The 24,916-nt window shown below is 45.0% G+C and overlaps 1 protein-coding gene across 3 annotated transcripts in view; it reads left to right on the top strand.

Moving 5' to 3' along the window:
- LOC143821633 (uncharacterized) overlaps positions 1–24,916 on the top strand; it is a 157,040-nt gene that overhangs the window by 100,005 nt on the left and 32,119 nt on the right. For all 3 annotated transcript variants that reach the window (XM_077305807.1, XM_077305808.1, XM_077305809.1), the window contains 20 exons: positions 185–238; positions 2,415–2,459; positions 2,978–3,031; positions 4,818–4,925; positions 8,827–8,880; positions 9,299–9,352; positions 10,147–10,191; positions 12,592–12,645; positions 13,793–13,837; positions 14,257–14,310; positions 15,986–16,039; positions 16,267–16,320; positions 16,881–16,934; positions 17,892–17,945; positions 19,648–19,692; positions 20,213–20,257; positions 20,487–20,594; positions 23,274–23,327; positions 23,935–23,988; positions 24,189–24,242. In XM_077305807.1, coding sequence (XP_077161922.1) covers positions 185–238; positions 2,415–2,459; positions 2,978–3,031; positions 4,818–4,925; positions 8,827–8,880; positions 9,299–9,352; positions 10,147–10,191; positions 12,592–12,645; positions 13,793–13,837; positions 14,257–14,310; positions 15,986–16,039; positions 16,267–16,320; positions 16,881–16,934; positions 17,892–17,945; positions 19,648–19,692; positions 20,213–20,257; positions 20,487–20,594; positions 23,274–23,327; positions 23,935–23,988; positions 24,189–24,242 — 1,143 coding nt within the window. The remainder of the gene's footprint in view (positions 1–184; positions 239–2,414; positions 2,460–2,977; positions 3,032–4,817; positions 4,926–8,826; positions 8,881–9,298; positions 9,353–10,146; positions 10,192–12,591; positions 12,646–13,792; positions 13,838–14,256; positions 14,311–15,985; positions 16,040–16,266; positions 16,321–16,880; positions 16,935–17,891; positions 17,946–19,647; positions 19,693–20,212; positions 20,258–20,486; positions 20,595–23,273; positions 23,328–23,934; positions 23,989–24,188; positions 24,243–24,916) is intronic.

Raw genomic sequence — 24,916 nt, forward strand, 5'->3', positions numbered from 1 at the left:
ATGGGCCATACAGGCCATCTAGTCCAACCCCCTGCTCAACGCAGCATCAGCCCCAACCATCCTAAAGCATCCAAGAAAAGTGTGTATCCAGCCTTTGCTTGAAGACTGCCAGTATGCTTTCTTGCTCAATTGTCTATGCTCTCAGGGCCCACACAGAAGGTTCCTTCCTTTTGTATTGTTTCAGGGATCCAGTGGACTTCCAGGTCTTAGAGGGGCACGTGGTCAGGAAGGTGTAATGGTAAGTACCAGAATCTGGATGAGGGTGGGGAGGATAGAGGGAGAGTTATGGCTATGAATGTTTGTGGGAGGAAAACACCAGAAGCATGAAAAATGACTAATATATTTTACGTCATGCACAGTTTTATATACTTGCATTTTATATGCAAAAATGTACATAGAATTGAATGGAATAAAAACTGTCGGATCATACTACATGCATAAGATAAGTTATATTATGAGATTAAAGAAACTGAACTTCAAATACCTAGTTGGGAAAAAACTGGACATCAATTTTGAAATTAGAACCGAGGTAACATATCCTGGCGTTTCTAGGAAACGTTATAGTAGGCATGTGCCAGGGGGGAAAATAAAAAAAAATTTAAAAGGACAGTTTTTGATTTGACCCAATTTGATTTGGGCCAAATCTGAAGCACCCAGAGTATCCTTTTCTGGCTCAGATTCGGGCACAGTGATTCTGCACCATTAAATTAAATGATGCCATTAAAATAAATGGGAAAATTTCCATCTATTCTGTGGTGTCCCATCTGACCTCCATTGTTTCCAATGGCGAGATAAAAATATTCTCTGTTCTTGTCTTGCCTTGAAAACAATGAAGCTCGGATGGGGGCGCCCACTTTGGGTGACTGTAGAATTGGATCCCCTGGTCCAATCTTTTTGAAACTTGGGGGGTTCTTTTGAGAAGAGGCTTCTGCAGCTACACAGCCAAGTTGATGCCTCTACCTTGAACCCGCAGCCCATAGAATAAACAGAAAGGGGAAATTTTGGCCCCTTTAAACTGCCCGATCTCCGCATGGCCAAATTGTGCTCAAATCGTGGTTTGGTGATTCAGCTGATTTGGACAGTTTAACTTCAGGAGAAGATTGATTTGGACTAGATTAGTCCCAAAAGTGTCTGAATCAAAGTTGATTTGGGCATTTTTCAGACTATCCGAATTGAATCACAAATGCCTAGGATGACGATCAAGGTTATCTATAGAGGGCCAGGAGCTTACATTCCTCCCACCAAAACTGAGCATTCAAATTCTGGGGCAAGACAAAGTCAGGTTTAGGGTCCTTTGTCAGTGACTAGATGGGCATGAGTAAATCCTTACAGAAAATACTTGCATGAAACGGAGGCTACAGACAAGGTGCAGTTTTTAACATTAAACAGCAGTCCGGGGGCACCTTAAATACTAAGCAGATTTATTTCAGCATCTGCTTTCGTGAGTCAGTGCTTATTTCCTGGAATGAATATAAAAACCTTGACCAAGTGGATACGCATTGCATCATATGAAGTGAGATCCAATTCACAAATGCCTATGCTGGAATACAGTTGATTAGTCTTCAAGGTGCTACAAGGTGGCTGTTTATTTGGTAGCAGCAAACTAAACATGACTGTCCTTCTGGAATAACTTATAAGAGTACTAAAAATGTTTTTTAAGCAAGGTTTGGCTTCCCTTCGTGCATACATTTTCTGCCCCTGTTGCCCATGGTCAAACAGATATTGGAAGCAATCTAAAAACTTGCACAATCTATTCCCAGAAGTGAAAATTGGGAAGGTTACTAACAATCCCTCCTAACTCTCTGGGAAAGCCGTTGTCTGCCCCTCCCCAGACATTTCCCAGGGCTGCAAACCCAGTCAGCTCAATTGCTCTGCATAACTTTACAGCATATGTGCGCATGTGTTTGATAAAAGCAAAACGTTCCCTTTTTGAGCCAATCACTCATACCCCTTTAACATCTGGGAATATTTCGGCTTGGGTCAGATTCCTGGAGAATATTCCAGAGGTGTTGGGGGAAAGGGCATGCCTCTGGGCTTTCTTTCTCAGCTTCTGCTTCTTCTCCCTCATTAGATCAAAGCCTGAATGTGACAGGCTCTTGGGGCTGAGGAATGATCTGGCCTCACTCTCTTGAATAAATGACTCCTTGCACTGGCGAACTATTTTCTTAGGCTCTTGGGCATCGATCTTGACATCCCTTTGGGAAATACACTCCCTCACACACACACACACTTCCCCACAGAGCAGGGAAGGGTGGCATTTAGTCTGTTCCTCCTTACTTCCTCATTGTGAAGTTCAAGGGCTTCATTGTACCTCTTGGGAAAAGGTAGATCTCTGGCAAGGCGGGAAGTAGAATTGAGATTCTATATATTTTATCCAGAACTTTGCTCATTAACCTATTTTGTCACTTTCCAAGGGGACGACGGGCATGCCAGGCCTACAAGGACTTCCTGGGGACCACGTAAGTCTCTTTGCTTGCACACAGGGGGCACAACCCAGCGGAGGTAGTCAGATGTTGCCTTCTAGTAGACGTAGATCTGGTATAGGCATGTAGATACATGATGGGAGGTTGACTGCTATGCCTGCTGCCATATGAACCTCACCAACCACTCTGGTTTAACCACATATGTGGTCTAACTGTGGTCTAACCATATATGAGCCTAACCAGCCGTCTTCAGGGGCCCTTCTTTTGCTGCCCCTGATTTCTGAGGCTGGATAGGTAGCACCCTGAAAAATGGCATCTTTTGGTTGTGGCACCAAAATTATGGCATTTTCTCCCTGGGAAGACACATCTGTTCATTCTAAGAGATGTGAAGAAAACTAAATCAACTCAGAAGCTGAACACATCTGCACCAATATGACTAGGTTGAAACCCAAGGAGCTGCGTGCAGAGAGGGTCATGTAAAAGCTGGTTCCAACTCTGATGAGTTCTGATAGTTGCCTTCCTAAGTTCTCCATTCTTTCTTCTTAACCTTCCAGGGGGGCAGAGGACCAGAGGGGGCTAAAGGGGATGCCGGAATCAAAGGTGACCAGGTATGATAACATTTAATAGCTAGGGGTGTGGTAGACTAAACTTTAACGAGTGTTCAACTGACAGATTGATAGAACTAAAATAATTGTGGTTCTGACCAGAGGGAGGGGAATGTTCCCCCCCCCCAAATGGATTCTTCCCAGCAATACAGAAGCCTGCCGTATGCCAGTTCAGACCACTCAGAGCCATGCAGCTCAGTGGTTGGCTGCCAGTCACTGTAGAACAGCCATTCTCAACCTTTTGACCATTGAGAAACCCATGAAACTTTCTTCAGGTTTTGAGAAGCCCTGGAACTGATGTCAGCAGGCCACACCTCCCTGCAATGCCCCAGAAGTCACAAGTCACCAGAAGTGACATCACCCAGACACTCCCACTGGATGTGACATCATGTTCTATTGCCCCCCACGCTCACACAGATAAGTTAAAATGAGAGTATTTACTTCTCTGGACTCCAGCTACTGCCACGTGCAGCAAACCTCAGCCAGTGAGGATTTTTATGACCAAGCCACTCCAAATATCTTACCAAAAGAGCATTTTTGTTGTTCAGAGGTCATCTCGAGGCTGCTAGCAGCTGCAAAATGGAGCCATTGAAACTGGTATAAATAGCCCCAAGTGATCTTGTAGGCTTATTTTGTACTACTGCTGTCAGTGTTGGATCCCTTCTGAGCTGGATTCTTAAATCTTCTTGTCTTGATTTTCTTTCATAAGCAACGTCATCTTCCTTGGAATTCCTCTCCCACAAAATAAGCTTCTTTATACCCAGAGACTGGGAATTCAATTTGTTTGTTTGCTGCACTTCTATTCCAATTTTCACTTCTGAGAGTTTCAAAGGTAAAACACAGCTGCTGTGAACCATTGAAATTGTGCAAGTACAAAAGTAGCAATAACTCCTTCATACACCAAAATGCCAGCCATAGGAGCCAGAGCCAAAACCAAAATGGCTGCCACAGGAGGTGGAGCCAAACTAAATACCTCTCTCCTTGCGTCTTTTGGGAAGAAGGAAATCCTGAAGGCGGAAGAAAGCCACACACTAAGGACAGCCCAGGTGTCTACCAATTCTTCTGATCCAATGGTGCAAAACCCTTTCAGTTGAAAGAGGGCAGCCAATTGCAAGTCCTGCCCTACAATGGCCCAGCCCTCCTTCTGAAAAGCTGGGGGGGGCACCTTAATGCACACAGGTGCCACCTTGGATTGACTCTGCTTTATATTCTGTCATTCCTGGAATAATATATTACCCACTTAGGTAAGGTGACCAGATTTTAACATTGGTGAAGTGGGACACCATCAACCGGGGGGGGGGGGAGTCTTGATAAAAAATGTGGTCTATATGGAGCAACAGAAATTTTCATAGAACACATAGAATGCAGAAATAGCATTGTAATATATATATTTTTAATTTCAACATAGGTAAAATTTGCCAGGTGCCCCCAGATGTCCCTCCAAAAGTGGGACAATCTGGTCACCTTACACTTAGGGAACGGTTAATTACAGAAGGCTTCGAACCTGCCCCCAGTACTTGGTTCAACCCTGGATTAGGTGGAGTGGTAGTGCATTGATCACGTGCAGAGTGCCTGTTGTCACTACTTGAGTAAACCCAATCTTCGATTACAGAAAGAATTTTCATCATAGAGGGGGTGTCTGTACCTAGCTGAACTAGGACGCCCAAATGGGTCAGGAATATATTATTGTTGTTATTATTGCTGTTGTTATTTTTTTTTTAATCTAGACCACCTCTCTGCCAACATGGGCTGGTCACATTCCTCTGTGATGGATTTGTCATCTTTTCAGGGTGCCAGCGGCATACGAGGGGCAAAAGGACCACCAGGAGTTCGAGGGTCCTTTGGTTTCCAAGGGTTTCCCGGGCCTAAAGGGCTACCTGGACTTCATGGACCTGAAGTAAGGAAGCTTCTTTTTCTCAGCTGGGCCTCTTTAAGGTATCCCAAAGGGATAGGAACACTTGTTGTTGTTGTTGTTGCTGCTGCCAACTTAACCAGAGTCTTATGGCACAGATTTATTGTGAGATAAACTTTCATGTACCAGTTGCTCAAATGGAAAAAGATAAGTATATATACCTTGTTTTAATCAATATGAGCCTCTCGTGGCGCAGAGTGGTAAGGCAGCGACATGCTGTCTGAAGCTCTGCCCATTAGGTTGGGAGTTTGATCCCAGCAGCTGGCTCAAGGTTGACTCAGCCTTCCATCCTTCCGAGGTCGGTCAAATGAGTACCCAGCTTGCTGGGGGGTAAACGGTAATGACTGGGGAAGGCACTGGCAAACCACCCTGTATTGGGTCTGCCATGAAAACGCTGGAGGGTGTCACCCCAAGGGTCAGACATGACTCTGTGCTTGCATAGGGGATTCCTTTACCTTTTTATACTCTGAACTCTGAAAGAGGGAAAGGATTGGTGTCCAGAGGGATGCTGGTTCATAACATGGAGGTTCTACAACCTCATCCGAGGCTGCGGAAGAAGCAGTGTGTAGAGTTCTGCCAGGATCAGTACCAGAGCCACAAGAACCACCTGCAGGAGCCCAGCTCAGAACCCGACCCAAGGAAGAGCTCTCTACCTCTGGTCACTGGCTTGGGACAGAAGCACCAGCTGATTCTCCATCCTCATCTCTGAGCAGCAAAACCAGGAAAGTGTCTTGCAGAATTTTAAAGACTAACAGCCTGGTTGTGGGTTAATCTTCTGTGGATTAGAAGAGTCTGCTTCAACAGAGGGGCACAGCAGGTCTTCAGTAGGCAGATGATACACACATGATGAATGCAGAATGCAATCACAAACAATGGGATTAAAGTTGAAGTATCATAGAATGATAGAATCATAGAGTTGGAAGGGACCTCCAGAGTCATCTTGTCCAACCCCCTGCAAAATGCAGGAAATTCATAACTACCTGCCCACCCACAGTGACCCCAATTCCATGTCCAGATGATGACTCCACCCTAAAAAAAAAAAAACCAAATGCCTAGTCAATCTGGCCTGGAGGAAATTCACCTTTTGACCTCAAAGTGGTGATCATTAATTCCCTGGGCATGCAAGAAAGGGCCACAAGAGCCAAGCTCAGACACAGTCCCTTCTGCCCACCCATTTACAATCACAGAATCAGCACTTCTGTCGGATTACTATCTAGCCTCTACTTTAAAACTTCCAAAGAAGGAGAACCCACCACCTACCAAGGAAGCCTGTTCCACTGAGGAACCTCTCTATCAGGAACTTCTTCTTGCTTTAGGATGCTTAGGGCTGATCCTGCGTAGAGCAGGGGGTTGGACTAGATGGCCTGAATGGCACCTTCCAACTCTATGATTCTATGATTCAAATGTTAACCACAAAATTATTTTGAATTAATTTCATCCCACTGGTTCAGTCAGTAGAACAGACTGTGGCATACCCCACTTTTCACTACCTGAAGGAATCTCAAAGTGGCTTACAATTTCCTTCCCTTTCTCTCCCCAAAGCAGACACATTGCGAGGTAGCTGGGGCTGAGAGAGCTCTGGGAGAACTGTGACTGGCTCAAGGTCACCCAGCTGGCTGCATGTGAAAGAGGAGTGGGGAATGCAGCCCAGTTCTCCAGATTAGAGTATGTCTCTCTTAACCTAGACAACAAGCTGGATCTCAGCTGTAGGCGCAGCTCAGATAATAAGCACAGGGCCTATCCACAGTAAGGCTAAAGCAGTGATTCACGCAGAAGCCTAACATGAAAGCTTCCTCTGGGAGGTGAATCCTTTGAGCCTTGAATTCTTCATTAAGTTTCTTCTGGGTGTGCATTAGGATGCTGTATCTGTCCTTTGCTAAGTAGCATAAGTATACTAAGTTAATTAATACCTTAAAAGGTCTCATTTTACAGTCCCAGGAGTCCAGTTCAAAACATGCCATATTCTGCTTTTTCATAGGGAGGAAGTCTGGCATTAGAGAGCCCCCTGCTGGCAGTTTCCTCATGAAATTAATACAAATTTATACAAAAAAAGGAAAAGAAAATAAATTCTTGCTGGCCTCTGCTGACTTTTCCTAATTCCTGACCTTAGAAACTTGGGTACCAATTTGCGAAAGAATTAGCCTTTTTTTCTTTCCTTTTTAAAGAAGAATATGCATGTGTTCAAGCTTGGTGTCGTGGTTAACAGTGGTGGCTTCTAATCTGGTGAGCCAGGTTTGATTCCCCACTCCTCTACCAGCAGCCAGCTGGGTGACCCTGGCTTTGTCACAGCCTTGATAGTGCTGTTCTGACTGAACAGTCCTGCCCAAGCTCCCTCAGCCTCACAGGGTGTCTGTTGAGGGGAGAGGAAAGGGAAAGTGAGTAAACTGCTTTGAGACTCCTTTTGGTTGAGAAAAGTTGCATAAAAGAATCAAATCTTCTTCTTCAGTATATCTTAACTGCCAGTCTGTCCATCCAAAATCTGATTTATGCAAGCAAGGGAATAAGGTGGTAGAAGATGACTCCATATCAGACTGGTGCAGTTTGTGTATCGATTGATTGATTTAAATATTAGTTTGTAATGCTCAGGCATTCCAAAAGCTATCTGTAAATAGAAAACTACTCTGGCTGTAGTGGAAGGACCCTTTCCTCCTGAGGAGTTAGTTTTCTATTTTCAATTTTAAAATGTGGAGGAGCAGTCAGAAATCGAACCCACTTCAACATCCTGTAGTCCAAAGTAATCTCAGTATCCAACTAGAGATGGGCAAGAATTGGGACACAAATCAGATTTTCCCATGGAAATACCCTGGTTCATGCCAACCGAATCAGTTTGTCTTGGGGGGTCATCTAGGGACATGGATTCGGGAACACCCCGAATCGAAACAGAATTTTCCAGTTGGTGCCCATCCTTTAACCTAACATCTCATTCAGTTACAGAGCAAACCCCAAAGATTGTTGTAACAACAAGTGGACGTTGTTCTGTTCTGGTTTGGAAAACAGCGCTCCTTCCCTGAGAGTGACTGTTTTGATTTCGTTTCTGCCTTGTGCAAATTGAACTTTTTTTTTAGAATTCTCTTTTCTTGCACCACATATACACAACCTGATCATTTTTGCATATCAACAAGTGAATATACATTCTAACTATTTAATACCTACAGGTTGTGAGTGTGTTAATAAAAATACTGCATATGTACGTGATATAAATGAACCCACAGTACAGATCAGTTCAGAAGAACTTTATTGGCATACATCTACAGTGAAAGAAAAAGTGGTCTAGCAAAGCCATTGCCAAAAATAAAAACAAATGTAAAAAGAAAGATAACAACAAATATTTACTCATTTCTAAAACTGGGACAGGTGGTCTGATAGCAGCTCAGTCTGTAAGGGAGCAATAGGTTGTTCATATTGAGAAACCAAGACAGACTCAGAAATGTGCATACTGTTTTATATTTTGGATGCCATTAAATGTTTTTGTATTGTATTGTAAAATAGCAAACAAACAGGTCCATGTGTGCTCAAGTCAGGTGCATGAACTCCTGGGAGGGAGGCTCAGGGGCCCAGTGGATATTATTGGCTCCACTTGACCTCAGCCATATGCCTGGCGGAGGAGCTCCCTTTTGCAGGCCATGCAGAACTGTTTTAGTTCCGTTAGGGCCCTGCTCTCCTCCCTTATTATGCAGAACCACAAGCCATCAAATTATTTATTTTCCCTTTCTTGCAAAAAGTCAATAAGAGGCTTCCAGTTAGCCATAAATGCAATTCTTGGGGTTTTTTTTTCTCTAATCAAAGATGCAAGTTTAGTAATTTCTGCAGATTCCACCATCGGTCTTGTTGCAGTTCCAAAATGGCTTGAGCTGGGATGGCTGACCAGTTTTCTTTGCTGTCCTAGGGAGAAGAAGGGCAGATTGGTCCTCCTGGTCCAAATGGCACACAAGGGTTCAAGGTTAGTCTCAGCCTGGCTTGCCGGCCTTCCTGTTGAAGAGTGTTCCCAAATCCTAACTTCACTTGCTCCCGAGAGCTTAGTAGTGTTTTGAATGTAAGCTTTCTGTGATGCGTAGGTTGTCTTGGCAAAATGAGAAGACATGACTCTGGGGCTCAGGTTGGCGGCAAGGGACAATTACTGCCTTTGTGACTTGAGCACCCAAGAAGTGGCTTGGAAAGCTCTTCCAGCCTTCTGCACAAGTTACATGTTGATGATGTTTATTCGAGGATATTTGAAGGCTGCTCCTTCATTAGCACCTGTGTTAGAAGCCGGAAATTATCCAGAGAAATAGCTCACCCCCCTGACCGTCAGAATGGGAAAGCGGGTGAAGGGAATTACATTTTCAATTAAATTGCTGTGTTTTCTCTCGGACTTGCAGGGCAATCGTGGTCTGGATGGCCCCAAAGGAAGACCGGGAGCACGAGGAAACAAGGTAATTGACAATCTCCTGTGCTAGAAGCATGCTTTTGTAATGTGAAGGTTAAGAGGGCAGGATATACAAGAGGTTTCTCATGAGTTTGTTTCCTTCGGTGTGCAAAGAAGTTGTCTTTTGTCTAATCTGTGCTGAAGTTGCCCCCGTTGGTTGGCGGATATATTAGAGTAATAGTTTTGAAACTTTTTGTTTGTTCTGTGCCATCGATTCCAAATAGTAACATCAGGTTTTATTTGTGACCCGCACTGTACTATTCAGTTAAATAAATTGCTATTTGGGTTTGGTGGAGGATAGTGAACATTGCTATTTTGTTTTCTGGCTGACCCTATTTTAATGGTATCCGTGAGGTTCCTTTTGACATTGCTGTTCCCTTGCCGAGGTGGACGTGCTTCTTTCGTAATGTCTGCCCTTCTGTCAAGAATAGATGACTGTTCAAGACAAGTCTGATAAATATTGGTTTTATAGCCTCCTGGAGGCCTGTTTGCCTATTTCTTGTACCTCCTTAACTGGCTGTTGATTGGCCTTAGCAGTAGATGCCACCTGGTTCCTCGTCCGGCCAGACTGATGCCCTTTTCCTCTTTTCCTTTTGGTTAATTAACACTTTTACAAACTCCTGTTTTCCTGCCTACCTAGAGAGTTCCCCCGAATATGCAGGAACCCCTCCCTTATCTCTGATTATGCTGCTCTAGTGATTGTCTTGAGCTGCCCACTTGCTAATAATAAGGTTCGTTTTTTTAAAGAATTATTCATACATAGCTTGATAGACTGTTCTTCTAATGCTTGTTTCTTTCCAGGGCCGGACGGGCCAGCGTGGGCTCACTGGAATGCCAGGACCTCCAGTAAGTCACAGCCTTGGTTGTGACAAATGTGTTATGCACAGTAGGGGGCATAACCACATAACCAGGGTTGACCCTCAGCATCTGTCCTAAGCAGGGGTGGCCAAACTTTGGCTCTCCATGGACTACAGTAACCATGAGCCCATCCATGGACCTCTGGAGAACCACAGTTTGGCCACCCCTGAAAAGGATCTCAGGTAGCAGATGCTGAGAGAGATACTCTGTCTGTGATCCTGGAGAACTACTGCTAGGAGGAGCAACTGTACAATAGGTTAGGGCAGGGGTAGTCAACCTGTGGTCCTCCAGATGTTCATGGACTACAATTCCCACGAGCCCCTGCCAGCAAACATTGGCAGGGGCTCATGGGAATTGTAGTCCATGGACATCTGGAGGACCACAGGTTGACTACCCCTGGGTTAAGGCACTGACGCATGTTCGCATGTCTCAGTGAGATCCACTTTGGATCTGTGGGCCTCTTCTGCTATGATATTGTGGTAGAGCATCAGTTTTTTGTGTGGAATTTTACGTGATCATTCCCTGACATCCCTTACTAACTTGCCTGCAGACCTGAATATGGCAACTTTCCATTTCCAAAGAGGGTTTCTGGGACTTTAAAAACTGACAAGAAGTCATGTCCCTGTGATCTAGAAATTAGGGGAGTGGGGTTTTTTTTCTCCCTAATCCCAAATGTGTGGGATTTGACTTATTGGTTGAGGGAAATGCTGCTGGTCATGCACTCTGGGGTGCCATTTATTCTTAAACTAGTAAAAAAGCCCATTGTATCCTAAATACAATGGGCGCTAGGAGGCAGTGGGAGAGTAAAAGATTTCTTACCCGGCGCTGGGTTTTCTGACTGGCGGCCATTTTTTGCGGCGGCTTGATGGCGGCGGAGGCGGCTTAACGGCGGAGGCGAGGGCTTTATCGGCGGCAGCAGAGGCTTGAGGGCGAAGGCTTGAGCGGCGGCTTGACGCGGGGAGAGGCACTTCGCGCCTCTCGCCGTGCCAAGCCGCCGGGCAGGGAGCCCCCGGCAGCCGCGCTTCGCGCCTGCCGATTGGCTCGGCCGATGGTCCGTCAAGAGGAAGGGGCCAATCGGCACCCTTCCTCATCCCGGACCGAGCCCACCCTAACTCCTCCTACACAGCCCTTACGGCTTTATTTAGTCCGTGGCGCCCGCGGCGCCACGGGCGGTTTACAGATGATATTTCCCAGAGTTACACCTTGGCACTGAAAACCTCTTTGCCAGCTGGTGAATGCTGGCCAGTTGCAAAGCATTCTGTCATGTTTTGCTCTCTGCCACCGCAGTGTCCAGTTCTCAGAAATTAAATTCAGTTAAAGGATATGCACCGTGGAAAATGGATGAGCTTACCAGCCGCTGTTGAAGCCTAAAACGTTAAGCCTAAAACTTTTGAATAGTTGCCAGTGTGAGACAACTGAGCAGTTTGTGTGTTTTCTTCCAGTCAGGTGCTAGAAACAAATAGGAGTTGTTGGGTGAAGTTACAGAAACTACCTACTATCAAATCTTCTGTCTTACAGTAGAACAGGATTCGACAACATGGCACCTGCAGGCACCGTGGTGCTTCCTTTGGTGCCCACGGAACTTTTTGGAAAGTGGGTGGGGTCATTGGAAGGCAGGGCTTCTTATTGGCTGCTGTCTTTCAAACGGAAGGGTTCTTGATAGAAGGGTCAAGAGGACTGGTAGGCACCTGTGTGAGTTTGAAACGTTTGTAATAGCAGATTTAAAACATGTGCACATTAAAAATTTAAAAATAAACATTAAAGCAGTGACTATTAAAAATTCAGAAGCTCGTCAAACTCGTTTCCATTTCTTATGCAAGTAGCGTGTGGGAATGAAGTGCCATGTAGTTGTCATTAGGTGGCATCTAGGTGTTATTTCTGCAAGTTCCTGTTTTGGTTAGTTGGTTGGTTTGTAGGGAGGCCAGAAGTTGATGGTGAGTCTGCAGGCCCAGTGGAACAGCTGTGTGTTACAGACCCTGCAGAACTGTTTTGCAGGGCCCTTATCTCACTTCAGAGATCATTCCACCAGGCCCTGGCTTTGGTTGAGGCCAATTTAATCTCTTTGGAGTCTGGGATCTTGATCTTTTGCTTGATCTTAAACTTCTCTGAGGGCCAAAAGGGAGCAGGCGGTCTTACAGGTACAAAGGTCCCAACATTTGGAAGGGGGCTGCTTGAGCAGCAATAGAGACAGAAAATTCCTAGCTTGCCAGCGCACTGAGACACTGCTAAGGGCCTAGAGCTCCAGCAATGGAGACAAGCCCCAGAGGGGACCACCCAACAATGGCATCCTATTCACTGATTTGTATATGAAGTTCCGTGAGCATCATAGAAAAGCCCAACCTTTCTGACCCTATGATCAATTCCCTCCCCTTTCTGATCTCCTTGCAGGGCTTACGAGGCACTCCAGGAATCCATGGCTCAGAAGGAAAGCCTGGTACACAGGTTCCCATTCTATGCTACCTATTTAACTCCTTTCTACCTCATATACGGGGTGGTTTGCCAGTGCCTTCCCCAGTCATTACCGTTTTACCCCCCAGCAAGCTGGGTACTCATTTTAGCGACCTCGGAAGGATGGAAGGCTGAGTCAACCTTGAGCCGGCTGCTGGGATCGAACACCCAGCCTCATGGGCAGAGCTTTCAGACTGCATGTCTGCTGCCTTACCACTCTGCGCCACAAGAGGCTCTTTATGGAGTTTAGAATTGTCTTAATTTTCTAAAATAAAATCAGAAATATAATCAATTCTTCAGTAGTGGCAAATTGTTCTGTCATACCACACGTGTATTGAATTTTTGCCATCAGAGAGGTAGAAAAAAGAAAAGTTGAAGGGGAAAACCCCCAAACTTTGTAGTTAACAAAACCATTATTTGAACACATACTGTCTCATAAACTCTCAGTAGGTTGAACTACAGGCATGTTGGATATTTAGCTAAAGTTTTTAACATTGAAAACACAGAATGCTTTAATAATGTGTTATCATTAAATGTGATATCACATATTAATTGTTGCCCCAAACCTTTGTGTCTATACAAAACTAAATCTTAAAAATGTTGCATATGCATAATATGCAAGGCTTTTTGAAGTGCTCCTGAAAAAAAATCCTAATTCTTCCATTGGAATAACTGAGAAAGTCCTCAGACATTCATGCCATTCATTTGGAATGAATGAAATACATAAGACAAGGCTTTTCTCACTCAAAAAGAGGAAAGATTAAGAGGTTTTTTTCCCAGTGTTCCTCAGAATTTTCCCATTGGAAAAACTGAAAAAGTTCTCAAGACTCTTCCGTGCTTTACATTTTGACTGTGAAAGGCCTTGTTTTAAGAAGCATTTTACTCATTCTAAATCAGAAAATACTCCATAGGTGCTTTTGTGTTCGGTGCTGCCTAAATCTTCCACATTTTCTGTTGGAAAAATTGAAAAAAAAAATCCTTGAAATACTGTGGGAAAAATCCCTCCCCTCCCTCAATCCTTGATGCTTTTTTTCCTGGCCATGTCTCTACTCTTAGTTGATGGAATGGGTAGAGGAATGAGAGGCCATGGGGCAGGGGGTGGGGGTTCTTTTGATCCTGAGTGTCTTCCCTTCTCCTGCAGGGTACCTCTGGTGCTGTGGGAAGCCCTGGTGGAAAGGGACCATCTGTAAGTACAATTAGTCCTTTGAGTCTCTCTCAATGTTTCATCTCTTCTTTTGAGATGGTCAAAGCAAAAACCACAGCAAGGGAAAACCCGCCTTCCCATTCACTTTGTTGTATAGAGCTCTAGCGGCACCTTAAACTGTAACGTATTTTCCAGTATGTGGCTCACCTTTAAGATTTTATTTTGAGACAAAACGCAGCTACCACACTGGACTCTTCATTGTGCAACTTGACTATACTGACCAGGTGTCCCAACTCTGGCGGGACAGCCCTGCCTTTTTTTGGAAAGTCCCGCATCCTGCTGGACTCTTCAGAAGTCCCGCTGTCCCTCCACAGCCAGTGAGCTGCCAGCTCTCAGGACTCATCTGTATTAAACTTTTTTGGCTGTAGTAATGCAGCGTTCATCTCTCTGGTCCTTTACAGGGCTTTGCAGGTTTCCAAGGTGACCAAGGACACGGTGGGCCTCCTGGATCAATAGTAAGGGAGAAATGTTTGTTGTTTTAACATTTCAAAAGTTTTAATTATTTTAATATTCGTCACTGCTTTGGGATCCCAAACTAGGCAAAGGGCAGCGTAGAAAAATCTTCATAAATCAGGAAATGAAATAACTTCCAAGCAGGTTGAATTGCAGGGCAACAGCATGGGTTAGATATAATGCCAAACCATTGCTTCATGCTATATGGATAAGCCTCATAGTCTCTCTGCAACATGCCTGCTGCAAAATCCCTCCTGAGCCGGCAGACTACAGTTTGCACTACCTCTCCTGGATGTTGGGACCAGCACTTCCTCTTTAGGTTGTAAACTTCAATCAGGAACCTTAATTGCAGAGTACAAGTGGCAACAGCACATGGTTTATATTGTCTGACTAAACAGACCATATGAGTCTTAGACAAATAGGTGGCTTCATTTGGTCACATTTGCTTATGAGAAAAAGCAGTTGGAATCAAAAGCATATTTACTCCGTTCTGAGATTATGCAGGGCAAGCACCAACTCAGACGTGGCATTCCCACGTTCTCTGCCATGCCAGAGGGAATGACTCTTCTAGGATGAGGCTGATCATCTGCAACAATTATAAGCATTTCTGTTTTTAGAAAATTTACATTTTTAAATTCCCACCATCTGCTTCATCGAAGGCCCCTTTTAGTTAATCAAAATCTGTTTTGTTTGGATAACTGGCCTACAATTGCTGATGTTGTTACGGAAATGGATCTTACAGTTTTTCTGCTGGCAAAAGAGGGCAAAGGGGTCCCTTCTGCTCACCAGAAAAGGTGGGCTGGGAACTGCGTTCTCCATGTGGACAAAACCCACATAAAATGGTGACTGCAAGGAAGAACACAATTGTGTAAGACTACACTGAAAACCTAGTAGAGTTAAAATAGAATTAAAATAAAAGAAGGATTAATGCCCTAGCAGCACAATGCAGCGCTTGCACAGGTTCATAGAATCATAGAGTTGGAAGGGACTTCCAGGGCCATCTAGTCCAACCCCCTGCACAATGCAGGAACTCACAACGACCTGCCCACTCACTCACAATTTTCCTAAGTTCATAAAATTAGCATTTTATGTTACTTCCACTACACCAGAATCTGAAAGTCGAATAACCGAGTAGAATCTAAATCCTGCTTTTTCTCCCCTTGTTATTTGGGAAGAGGTAAAGTCGTAAAGTTGTAGGTTCTGAGGTGGCCACAGACACTGGAACTGATTTGAGCTCTTTATTCGGACCCCAGCATGATACAAACATAAGCGGAACTGAACCAAAGAAACTCACAACTAACCCCAACTTATATACACAAGCCACACATTCGATCTTTCCGCCAGTGTGTGCTATTGGTCAGTTTTTCTTTAAACGCACTGGATCCTGCAGGTGGGATCCCGCTGTGCATTGGTCAGTTACATTGCAGGCTTCTGATCCTGCTTCAGGATCAGTCCTCAACAGCTCTACAGACACAACATACAGAATGACAAAAGTAGGTTCTGAGAGGCATTATGCATACAAGAACAGAAAGCTCTTTTTTGGTATGCATTCAGGCAGCTGCAAATCTGCCAATAGCTGCCCGCTACCAGCCAAGTTGGGTGAGCAGTTTTTCAGGGAAGTTTTGAGCCAAGCAATTCTCTGCCTCACTCATTTTGATTACCTCTCCTTCCAAACAGGGCTCTCCAGGAGAAGCAGGGAACACTGGACATCCGGGCTCACAAGGTATAAGGGTAAGAGCCATTGAGGATGGAGAAAGGTGTCGGGAATGCCTATCAGAAGTACCTGCTGTGTTCGGCATCACCATGCCAGTGGGACAAACATGGCCAATATGATTCTGAGCATGTCAAAACCGCCTTTTCTTTTGGATCATGCTGTAGCATCTGTTTGATTGGAGCTTTTGGAGTCCAGACATACCTCTCTGGGGGATAATTGGTCTCTTTATTTTACCTTTTGGCAGGGTCTGCCTGGCAAGCCTGGTCTGGAAGGGTTCCAAGGTCCTGTTGGCATCTATGTAAGTGATGGATCTTCTCAGAAATGGAACTGGCTGGAGAAAGAATTAGAGGCCTCCGGAGATGCTCCTTCCCATTCAGTCTCACTGACAGTGTAGGGACAAAACTAACCTCCCCAGGCCTGCATTCCAAAACCACAGCAGGGATCATTGACCTGAGGTTTTGGTTCAATCCCTCACATTGCCACTTGAAGAAACTCAAGTAGGAGTAATTAGAAAAGATTGTTCTCTGTGTGATAACCTGCCAAGTTGCTGCTGTCATAGTGGCATGAACAGGTTAAGGCAGCTTCATATGTTGCTGGCCCAGTGGTAGAGCTCCTGTTTTGGGTGCAAATTCTCCCGTTTCAATCCCTGGTATCTCCATTCAAGGGGTTCTCAAGTAGCAGGTGTTGGGAATTACCTCTTCCAGCCTGTGACCTTGGAATGTTGGTCACAGTGCGCCATGCGGAGTTCAGACTAGTTAGTCTAGCTTGTGATAAAGTAGCCTCACATAGCAAACAGACCAATGTAAAGGCAGATAGATCTCTAGTCTAACACAACCACTGTTCCTGCTTCCTTTCCAGGGATACCCAGGATCTGTCGGTGAAAGAGGAAAACCAGGACCTGGGGGCAAAAAGGTAGGGCTCTTGCAACATGTGATAACAGGAAGTATCTTTAAGTTTATTGAATTTAAATTAGTGCTTATCTTACTGGATACACTGCCTTTGCGACGGCACTCTTTTTGCTGGCTATAAACATGAGATCTGTCCTGTGCCTCTGCAGGATGAAAGGAGCATAGGCAATTGATTCATTGTGTCTAGTGGTTCAGCCTACAATTATGGCACCGCCATGGAAGGGGTGTGGAACTGGATGGGGAGGTCGCTGTCCATGTGCCATGAAGTCAGGCTGCTTCTCATCTGCTTTCTGGCTGTTAGAACATACTAAGCAATCAGGCTGGGTCAGTGTGGTTCCACACTGCATCAGCTCCGTCATCCTGTATCCTGAAGCAGCAACCAGATGCTCTGGTGAGGCCTCGAAGGAAAGTGTAATGATGATATTCACCGTCTCTGGTCGGGGTAGCCAAACTGCGGCTCTCCAGCAAGTTCTTGCTCTCCATGTTTTCAGGTTGCTTCTCGGTTCTGTTTGCTGCCACAGGCGGTCATGTAACTAAGAAAGGCTGGTGATAATCCAGTAAACGCTCCCCCGCCCACTTCCTCCCAGGAGAGCCAGCTTGATATCGTGGATGAGAGCAGTGGCCTCTAATGTGGAGAACTGGATCTGATTCCCCACTCCTCCACTTGCAGCCAGCTGGCTAACCTTGAGTCAGTTGCAGTTCTTTCACAGCTCTCTCTGCCTACCTCACAGGGTGTCTGTTGGGACAAGAGGATGGGAAGGTGATTGTAAACTGCTCATGAGGCCAGCTGGGTGGCGTTTTGCCAGTCACTATTCTCCCAGAGCTCCCTCAGCCCCACCTACCTAACAAGGTGTCCATTGGGAGAGGAAGGGAAGGTGATCATAAGCTGCTTTGAGATTCCTTTGGGTAGTAAAATGAAGGGTACCCAAAAACCACCTCTTCTTCTTCTCTCTGTTTGCAGGGAGAGCTTGGAATAAGGGGTCCTGTGGGATTTCCAGGAAAATCTGGTTCCAAAGTAGGTATTCTCCTCTGCTCACTGGGAGTAGGGAGCTTTGACTCTCAAAAGTTTATGCCCTAGGAATTGTACTGGTCCTCAAGGTGTTCCTGGACTTAAATCTTGTTCTTCAGCTGCAGACCAACATGCCATTATCTAGAAGAGTACAGTTCTGATTTGTACCTAACTGTTGGCCCCTTAACACTCCCCTCCTCCTTTGGTCTGTGACCAACACTAAATATGTGATCAGGTGATTTTGTTCCATGTGCTAGGCGGGGGCAGGATGTTGCCAGTGATGCTAAATTGATGATGTAGTGTTTGATGTCTCTTTCCTATGACATTGCAGGCATGCTACAATGAGTAATTTATGTCTGCTGAATAACCTCCTTCCCCATCCTCCTAAGTGGGAGGCTGCTCTGTATTCTTAATTAAGACTGTGCTTTGAACAAGGTGGGTGAGTGTGGCCATCTGTCTGAACTGGCATCCCGGAGTCTAGGAGATGACCCAGATGGCCCATGGAGATGAACAGGCTCAGCAGAGCCTATGCACAAGCAATCAGGTGCCCAGAGGGAGGAGAGAGAGCAGGGCCACATCTTTATTCCTGATGAGAGCCTCGGCTTTTTTGTTGTTGCAGATAGTAGTGGGGTGCTGCAGAGGGCAGGGCAGCAACCCGTCCTTTGGCTAGCTGCCACAGAGAGAAAAGGCATCTGGATCTTGCAACTGGAGTCAAATTGAAAGAGTCAGAGTCCCTTTATTGGCATAAGAATGGCAAAGCATAGAAACTAAAATTTTAAACAATTGCAGTTACACATTCCCTAATGGAAAGGTTTTCATTTTAAATTGGCAAGAGAAACTGAGCTACTTTTAGAATTATTGCTGGGTCCGTCACACTGATCAGTATAGTTTTTAACCAATGTTCTTGCCAACTCGGATAGATCTCAGTTTCTTCAAGTATTCGGCTAAAGGTTGACGGTATAGAACAAACTTGGGACATTCCAAGACTAAGTGGCATAGCGTGTCAGGGACATCACACCCATGCAAACAGTATCTCTCCTGAGAAGGAATCTGCAGAAATCTGCAGGTTTGAAGGAAGGATGTTTAGGTGAGCTAAAAGAAATGCTCTTTTTAACGGGTGTGCCTCCAGAGTTTGGAGATACAAACTGGCTAGAAGGGCATGGTTTCGTACATTAAGGGAATGTCCCAGAATTGAGGAGAAAATACGCTATTAGTAGAAGAACCTAATGGCTGAGCATCCAGATCTTTTGGAGTCAAAACTATCTCTGGATGGCCTGCTATCAACTCCTGGGAACTACAAAAATAAATTGGCCCCCTGGTCTGATAGCTAAGCATGAAGACAGTGAGAGGCAAATGTATAACAAAAGTTCCAAGTTTGTAGTAGTAAGCATTTCAATAAAAGCTTCCTTATCTTAACTTGCTTATCAAGAACTCCCTTATGACTAGCTTATCAAGAATTAAACAGCTTCCGCTTACATGGCTTTCCAATAATAAAAATCTTCATCACAATTCCAATTATATCTCATCTCTGACCTGTTAACAGGCATGTACACCCTTCAAAATCTCACCGATAAGCGAGTTAAAACACAGATACCTTTATTGAAGCTCTTACCACTACAAAATAAACTTGGAACTTTTGTATACAATAAACTTCTGACAGCCTAGGGGTACCATTTCATGTTCTGTCTTAACTTTTCTCTGTGTACAGGGTCCGCCTGGGCCACCGGGCATGAGAGGCTCTCCTGGACTGCAGGTATGTTAGCCTCCAGCGCCCACCCATAACATCTTTTTTTGGAGCTTCAGTAACTTCTCCATTATTCCCTTTCTGGCCTTTTTTGCTGCTCTCTGTTCGTCATTTTGGGAGCACCTGAGTTGTGCTACTCATCTTCCCCCCCCCCCTGACACATCACTCTCCTCTCTCCTTGGACCATTGCACTGGTAGCACCCCTTGTGAGTTTTGTGCTTAGATTTTTCCCTGTAGAAAACAAACTAAAAAGAAAAGAAAAGTGGCCATTGCCATGATTTAGCAGACTTTAACTATTGTTATTAATAATAACGATAATAGTATTATAATGCAGTTTGGGTCCAGTGGCACCTTTAAGACCCACTAAGTTTTATTCAAGATCTATACTTCTCAATGCAGGCTACTCATTGGAATACTATAGATTCTAAATGAAATCCCCCCTCAAATGCCCCCTGCACAAGCACTGGCCTTCAAGAATTTCCCAGGCCAAGCTGGCAAGCCTAAATCCTTCTCTTTTTCTTCCTTCCAGGGCAAACTGGGAGACCTGGGCCCTACCGGACTTCCTGGCCCTGCGGTGAGTGTGACATCTGAAGGCATCTGTGTCCTATACCATATCATGCCCAGCCCTGATCCTGCCACGGCTTGGTGCTCCCTCCCAGAGGACTCAGCTGGTAGCAGCAGAAGTTTGTTCTCACCCTCTTCTGCTCCTCCCTCCTTGGCAGTCTGTATGGCCGTTTCCACATAAGTTGTCTGCTCCCAGTTTAGTGCTTGTAGCCACGCCCTTCTCTTTCATTCCTTTTTAGGGTCTTCGTGGTGTGGATGGGCCAATTGGTGTCCCAGGGAAACCTGGGCCGGTGGGAGAAGTGGGGCCTCTTGGCCCTGTAGGAATTACTGGTTTCGCTGGATACCCGGTGAGTACAGATATGTCATTTATTGTTTGGGAGGCGTCTTAATATGGAGTCTGGCTTCAAGATCAACTTCAGAGTTTGGGAGGATTGAAGTAAGGCTGGAATCCTTTCTCCAGCAAGTAGCAGAGAGCACGGGACACCCAAACAGGCCACTTGACAAAGTGAGCTACAAATTGCATAAGATAGAATCATAGAATAATAGAGTTGGAAGGGACTTCCTGGGTCATCTAGTCCAACCCCCTGCACTATGCAGAACACTCACAACCCTATCGCTCATCCACTGTAAATTATTATTTATATAAAAGTCAAGATTTGTCTCCTCTGGTATAGAGCCATAGAGTAGGAAGGGGCCATAGTCTAGCCCCCTGCTCAATGCAGGATTAAATAATTAAAAGATAGATTCAAATGAGAAGAGCCCTGCTGTATCCTACAGTGACCATTTAGTATCCTACAGTGACCAGGCAACTACTTCCAGGAACTTCACAAGCAGAGCATGAATAAAAGACCCTCCTCCTGCTTCTGGCTTCCTTTTGGCACTGCTCTACCCATGTACTTCGCAACAGGCATCCTTTTTGTTCTGTTTCATGCTGTGTCCCCATTTAATTCAGCATTTCATGTTCCACTGCTGCTCAGGAACACGCACACCCCTCTCATCCCCTGGGCTATCTGTACAAGATCATATCTTTTAAATGTGGCAGTAATCAAGATTAGCGGTCTGCTTAGATGCTCCACCAGCGGCAATGCAGAATTAGAATCCCCTGTTCACCCAGAATTATCCTAGTGAAGGTACGTGAAAGTTACCCATCCCTTTAGCCATCCTTACTGTAGGAGCCGTGAAATGGTTTCAAGCAAATGATGAATCAAGAGCAAAGTTGAGAGCAGGTGACGGCTTTGGCTGAGGGCCTTGTCCAAGAGTTACAGGTGAGCTCTGACAGCTTCTCCCTCTTGCTGCCCTCTGGAGCCAGCTGTACCTGGCTGGCAAGTGACAAAGACATGCTGCCCTTCAGTTGCAGGTTTTCCAAGGTGGTGCACAACATTATGAATTTTGAAAAGTGATTTTTTTTTTAAAGGAAAGCATTAATATGTGCTCTGCAGCTGCACAAGACGATGAGATGCACACATTACACCATGACTCTGAAACAAACTGCTAGACTTTAAGGAGGCTTTAAAAATTCTCCATATCTGAATTTCTCCCTGATTATTAGGGATGTGGAATTTCATGACTGCGTTTATGGGATGGACACCAATGGGGACAGGAATCTGCCTTTCCACTATTCTTTTAAATTTCCAGACTTTGTCCAAACCGCTGAGTTTCAGCACAATCAATTAGCCACATCAGGGTTCCTTTTGGGGCTGCAACTCAATCTTTGCGTGCGTAGGAGTACGTGCACATCACTAACCTACAAGACAGGGGAATGATGCTCACAGAACAACATGGTAACTGGTGCATGAGCGAATTGCAAAATTAATTCCCTAAGCTAATCAGGGAAACAGACAGTGGGATGTTAAGTCTGCAGGTTCAGTGAATACGGACACAGTAGTTCTTTTTATTATAAATAACAACCAGGAAGCATCAACAATACTGAACAAGAAACAAGAGGAAAACCCTGAACTTATATACACTTTTGGAATTGGATGGTCCTCCAAAAGCTCTGATTGGCCTTTAACAAAGCCCTTTGATTGGTCCATAAGACTCAGCAATTCTAGCCTCTCATTGGGTGACTTCTCAAGCCCTTTTTTGCATAGTGGTAGTATTAGAATTTGAGAGCTGTACCACAGGATTTTCATGACAAAAATAATGACCATTGCAAAAAAAAAAAAAAACAGACATGTTACAATAACAATTGATGATGAGACTGAATGCATTCAAAAATTCATTTTTCTTGGATTGCAGTATATTGAAATAAAACGTCAAATTGCTCGGCAATGACAAGCTTGAACTGAACGTGGAAAAGCAAGGACATAAGCCTGCATAAGTACCAAATGTAGATTAGTTTGATCTATCATATTTCCAGTAGCCACTTATGGCTGTGAAAGTTGGACGATGAAAAAATCAGACAAGGGAAGAATCTATTTGTTCGAACTCTGGTGTTGGAGAAGGCTTCTGCGGGTTCCGTGGACAGCAAAAGTCACAAACAAAGAAATACTACAGGGCATGATCCGTCACTGGTAGGAAAAATCAGGAAACTCCAGCTCCCTTACTTTGGCCGTAGCATGAGATCCAACTCAGTGGAGAAAGCAATTATTCCAGGATTAGTCAGCAGAAAAAGGAAACCAGGCTGACAAAGATCAAAATGGACACCGGCCAGAACATTACACCATTAAAAGAAGTGGTGCAAGACTGGAAATCGTGGCGGTAGTTGAGCAGTGGGATCGCCAAGAATCGAACTTGGCTGAATGGCTGACATCATCATCAGTATTAGCACTATTCTATCCACATGAGTACCCAGCTTGCTGGGGGGTAAACGGTAATGACTGGGGAAGGCCCTGGCAAATCACCCCATATTGTGTCTGCCATGAAAATGCTAGAGGGCATCACCCCAAGGGACAGACATGACTCGGTGCTTACACAGGGGATACCTTTACCTTTTACCTATCCACATGTATAACATGGGATCTTGATCAGAGTGAGCCTACCTTGCAATGGAGTCTTTTAACTGTCATTTGCTTCTTTTCTTGCAGGGAAGAGAAGGTCCAGTAGGATCTGAAGGGCTATTAGGGGAGAAAGGAGAGAAGGTGAGGACAAGAACTGGAGAAGAATTCCATCCAGACCCATCCATCAGGAATCTTGGTGTTATACATTCATTCATACAACACCATTGATGCTTGGTGTAGTGGTTAGAGCAGTGAATTCAAATCTGGCGAGCTGGGTTGGATTCCCCACTCCTCCACATGCAGCCAGCTGGGTGACGCTGGGCTTGCCACAACACTGATAGAGCTGTTCTGATCGAGCAGTCCTGTCAGAGCTCTCTCAGCCCCACATACCCCACAGGGTATCTGTTGTGGGGAGGAAAGGGAAGGTGATCATAAGCCGCTTTCAGACTCATGGTAGAGAAAAAGCAGCATAAAAGAACCAACCCTTCTTCTTCTGATAGCTGGATAAGAACACACAGGACTTGGATCTAAGGACCTTATAATTTAAAAATATTACCTAGCAAAACTTTAAAGGCATTTAGGTTAGGCCATGCGGGGGGGGGGGGGAGCACACTATTTTGGATGTGTTCATTGAGAAGAAGGAGTCCATGCTTTTCTGTAATACAGTTTGAAAAGCCACCATTGTATTGGAAACTCATCTATGATTGGCCAAGATTTGGTGCACTCTTGAATGCCTTCCTTTCTCTAGGGTGAATCTGGAGATTCCGGTGGAAGTGGCGTCAGAGGGCTGGATGGAGAGCAGGTATGGAAAAAAGCTAGGCCCCTGTTCTTTCTGCCTTCTCTCTCTTTCTATGGATTTTCTTCCTTCCAGTTAGGAAGATCTGAGTCACCCCTAATAACTTGGGCACTATCTGTGTGTGTCTGCCCGTATGTGTGCATGCACATTCATTTAAATCAAGTTTTTAATAAGAGCATGGGACTGTTAATTTTTTTCTCCTGTAGGGTTCCTCAGGGTTACCTGGAGGTGAAGGTCAACCAGGATCAAAAGGGGAACAGGTCAGTACTTCACAAAAGAGCGTTTTACAGACAGACCACACTGTTTTTTTTTTTTGGGGGGGGGGGGTTGTTACAGGTAGGGACAGGCAAAGGTCACATCTGGGTCTGAAAACCTTAAATGGGGGAGGGGCTGCTATGCGCAGAAATCTGGACCTACTCTGCACACAATAGATAATGCACTTTCAATGCACTTCAGAAGTAGATTTTCCTGTTCTCCACAGGAAAATCCAGCTGCCAAAGCACATTGAAAGTGTATTATCCTACGTGTGCGGACTGGGCCCTGGAAAAAGCTCTACTAAATCTTCACTGACCAAAGGATGGGTAAAGAATATTCTGTAGAGTTCTGAAAGGAAAGCTTGTGCTTTTGTGTTGTCAAGGATACAGAGTTTAAGGGTAGTGGAACCAGTGAAGTGTAGGATCCTTTTCCTCTCCTGCTTATCTCTCACTTGGCACCTAAAGCTAGAAAGTCAACATGGATGGTGAACAACTGCAGGGAGAGTCCCAGAACTGGGGTGTCAACCCAGATGAGGAACTGCCCATGGCTGATTACTTACCAAACCCCTGACAGTAGGGGCACCTGGAGAAATACCAAATTTCTGCAGAAGAAGTACGTAGCTGGCAGGCAAGTCCAAAACAAAACAAGTGACTCAAGCCTTGGCGCCCACTTGGCTTTT

Source organism: Paroedura picta, chromosome 12, assembly GCF_049243985.1.
Source record: "Paroedura picta isolate Pp20150507F chromosome 12, Ppicta_v3.0, whole genome shotgun sequence".
Classification (NCBI taxonomy): Eukaryota; Metazoa; Chordata; class Lepidosauria; order Squamata; family Gekkonidae; genus Paroedura; species Paroedura picta.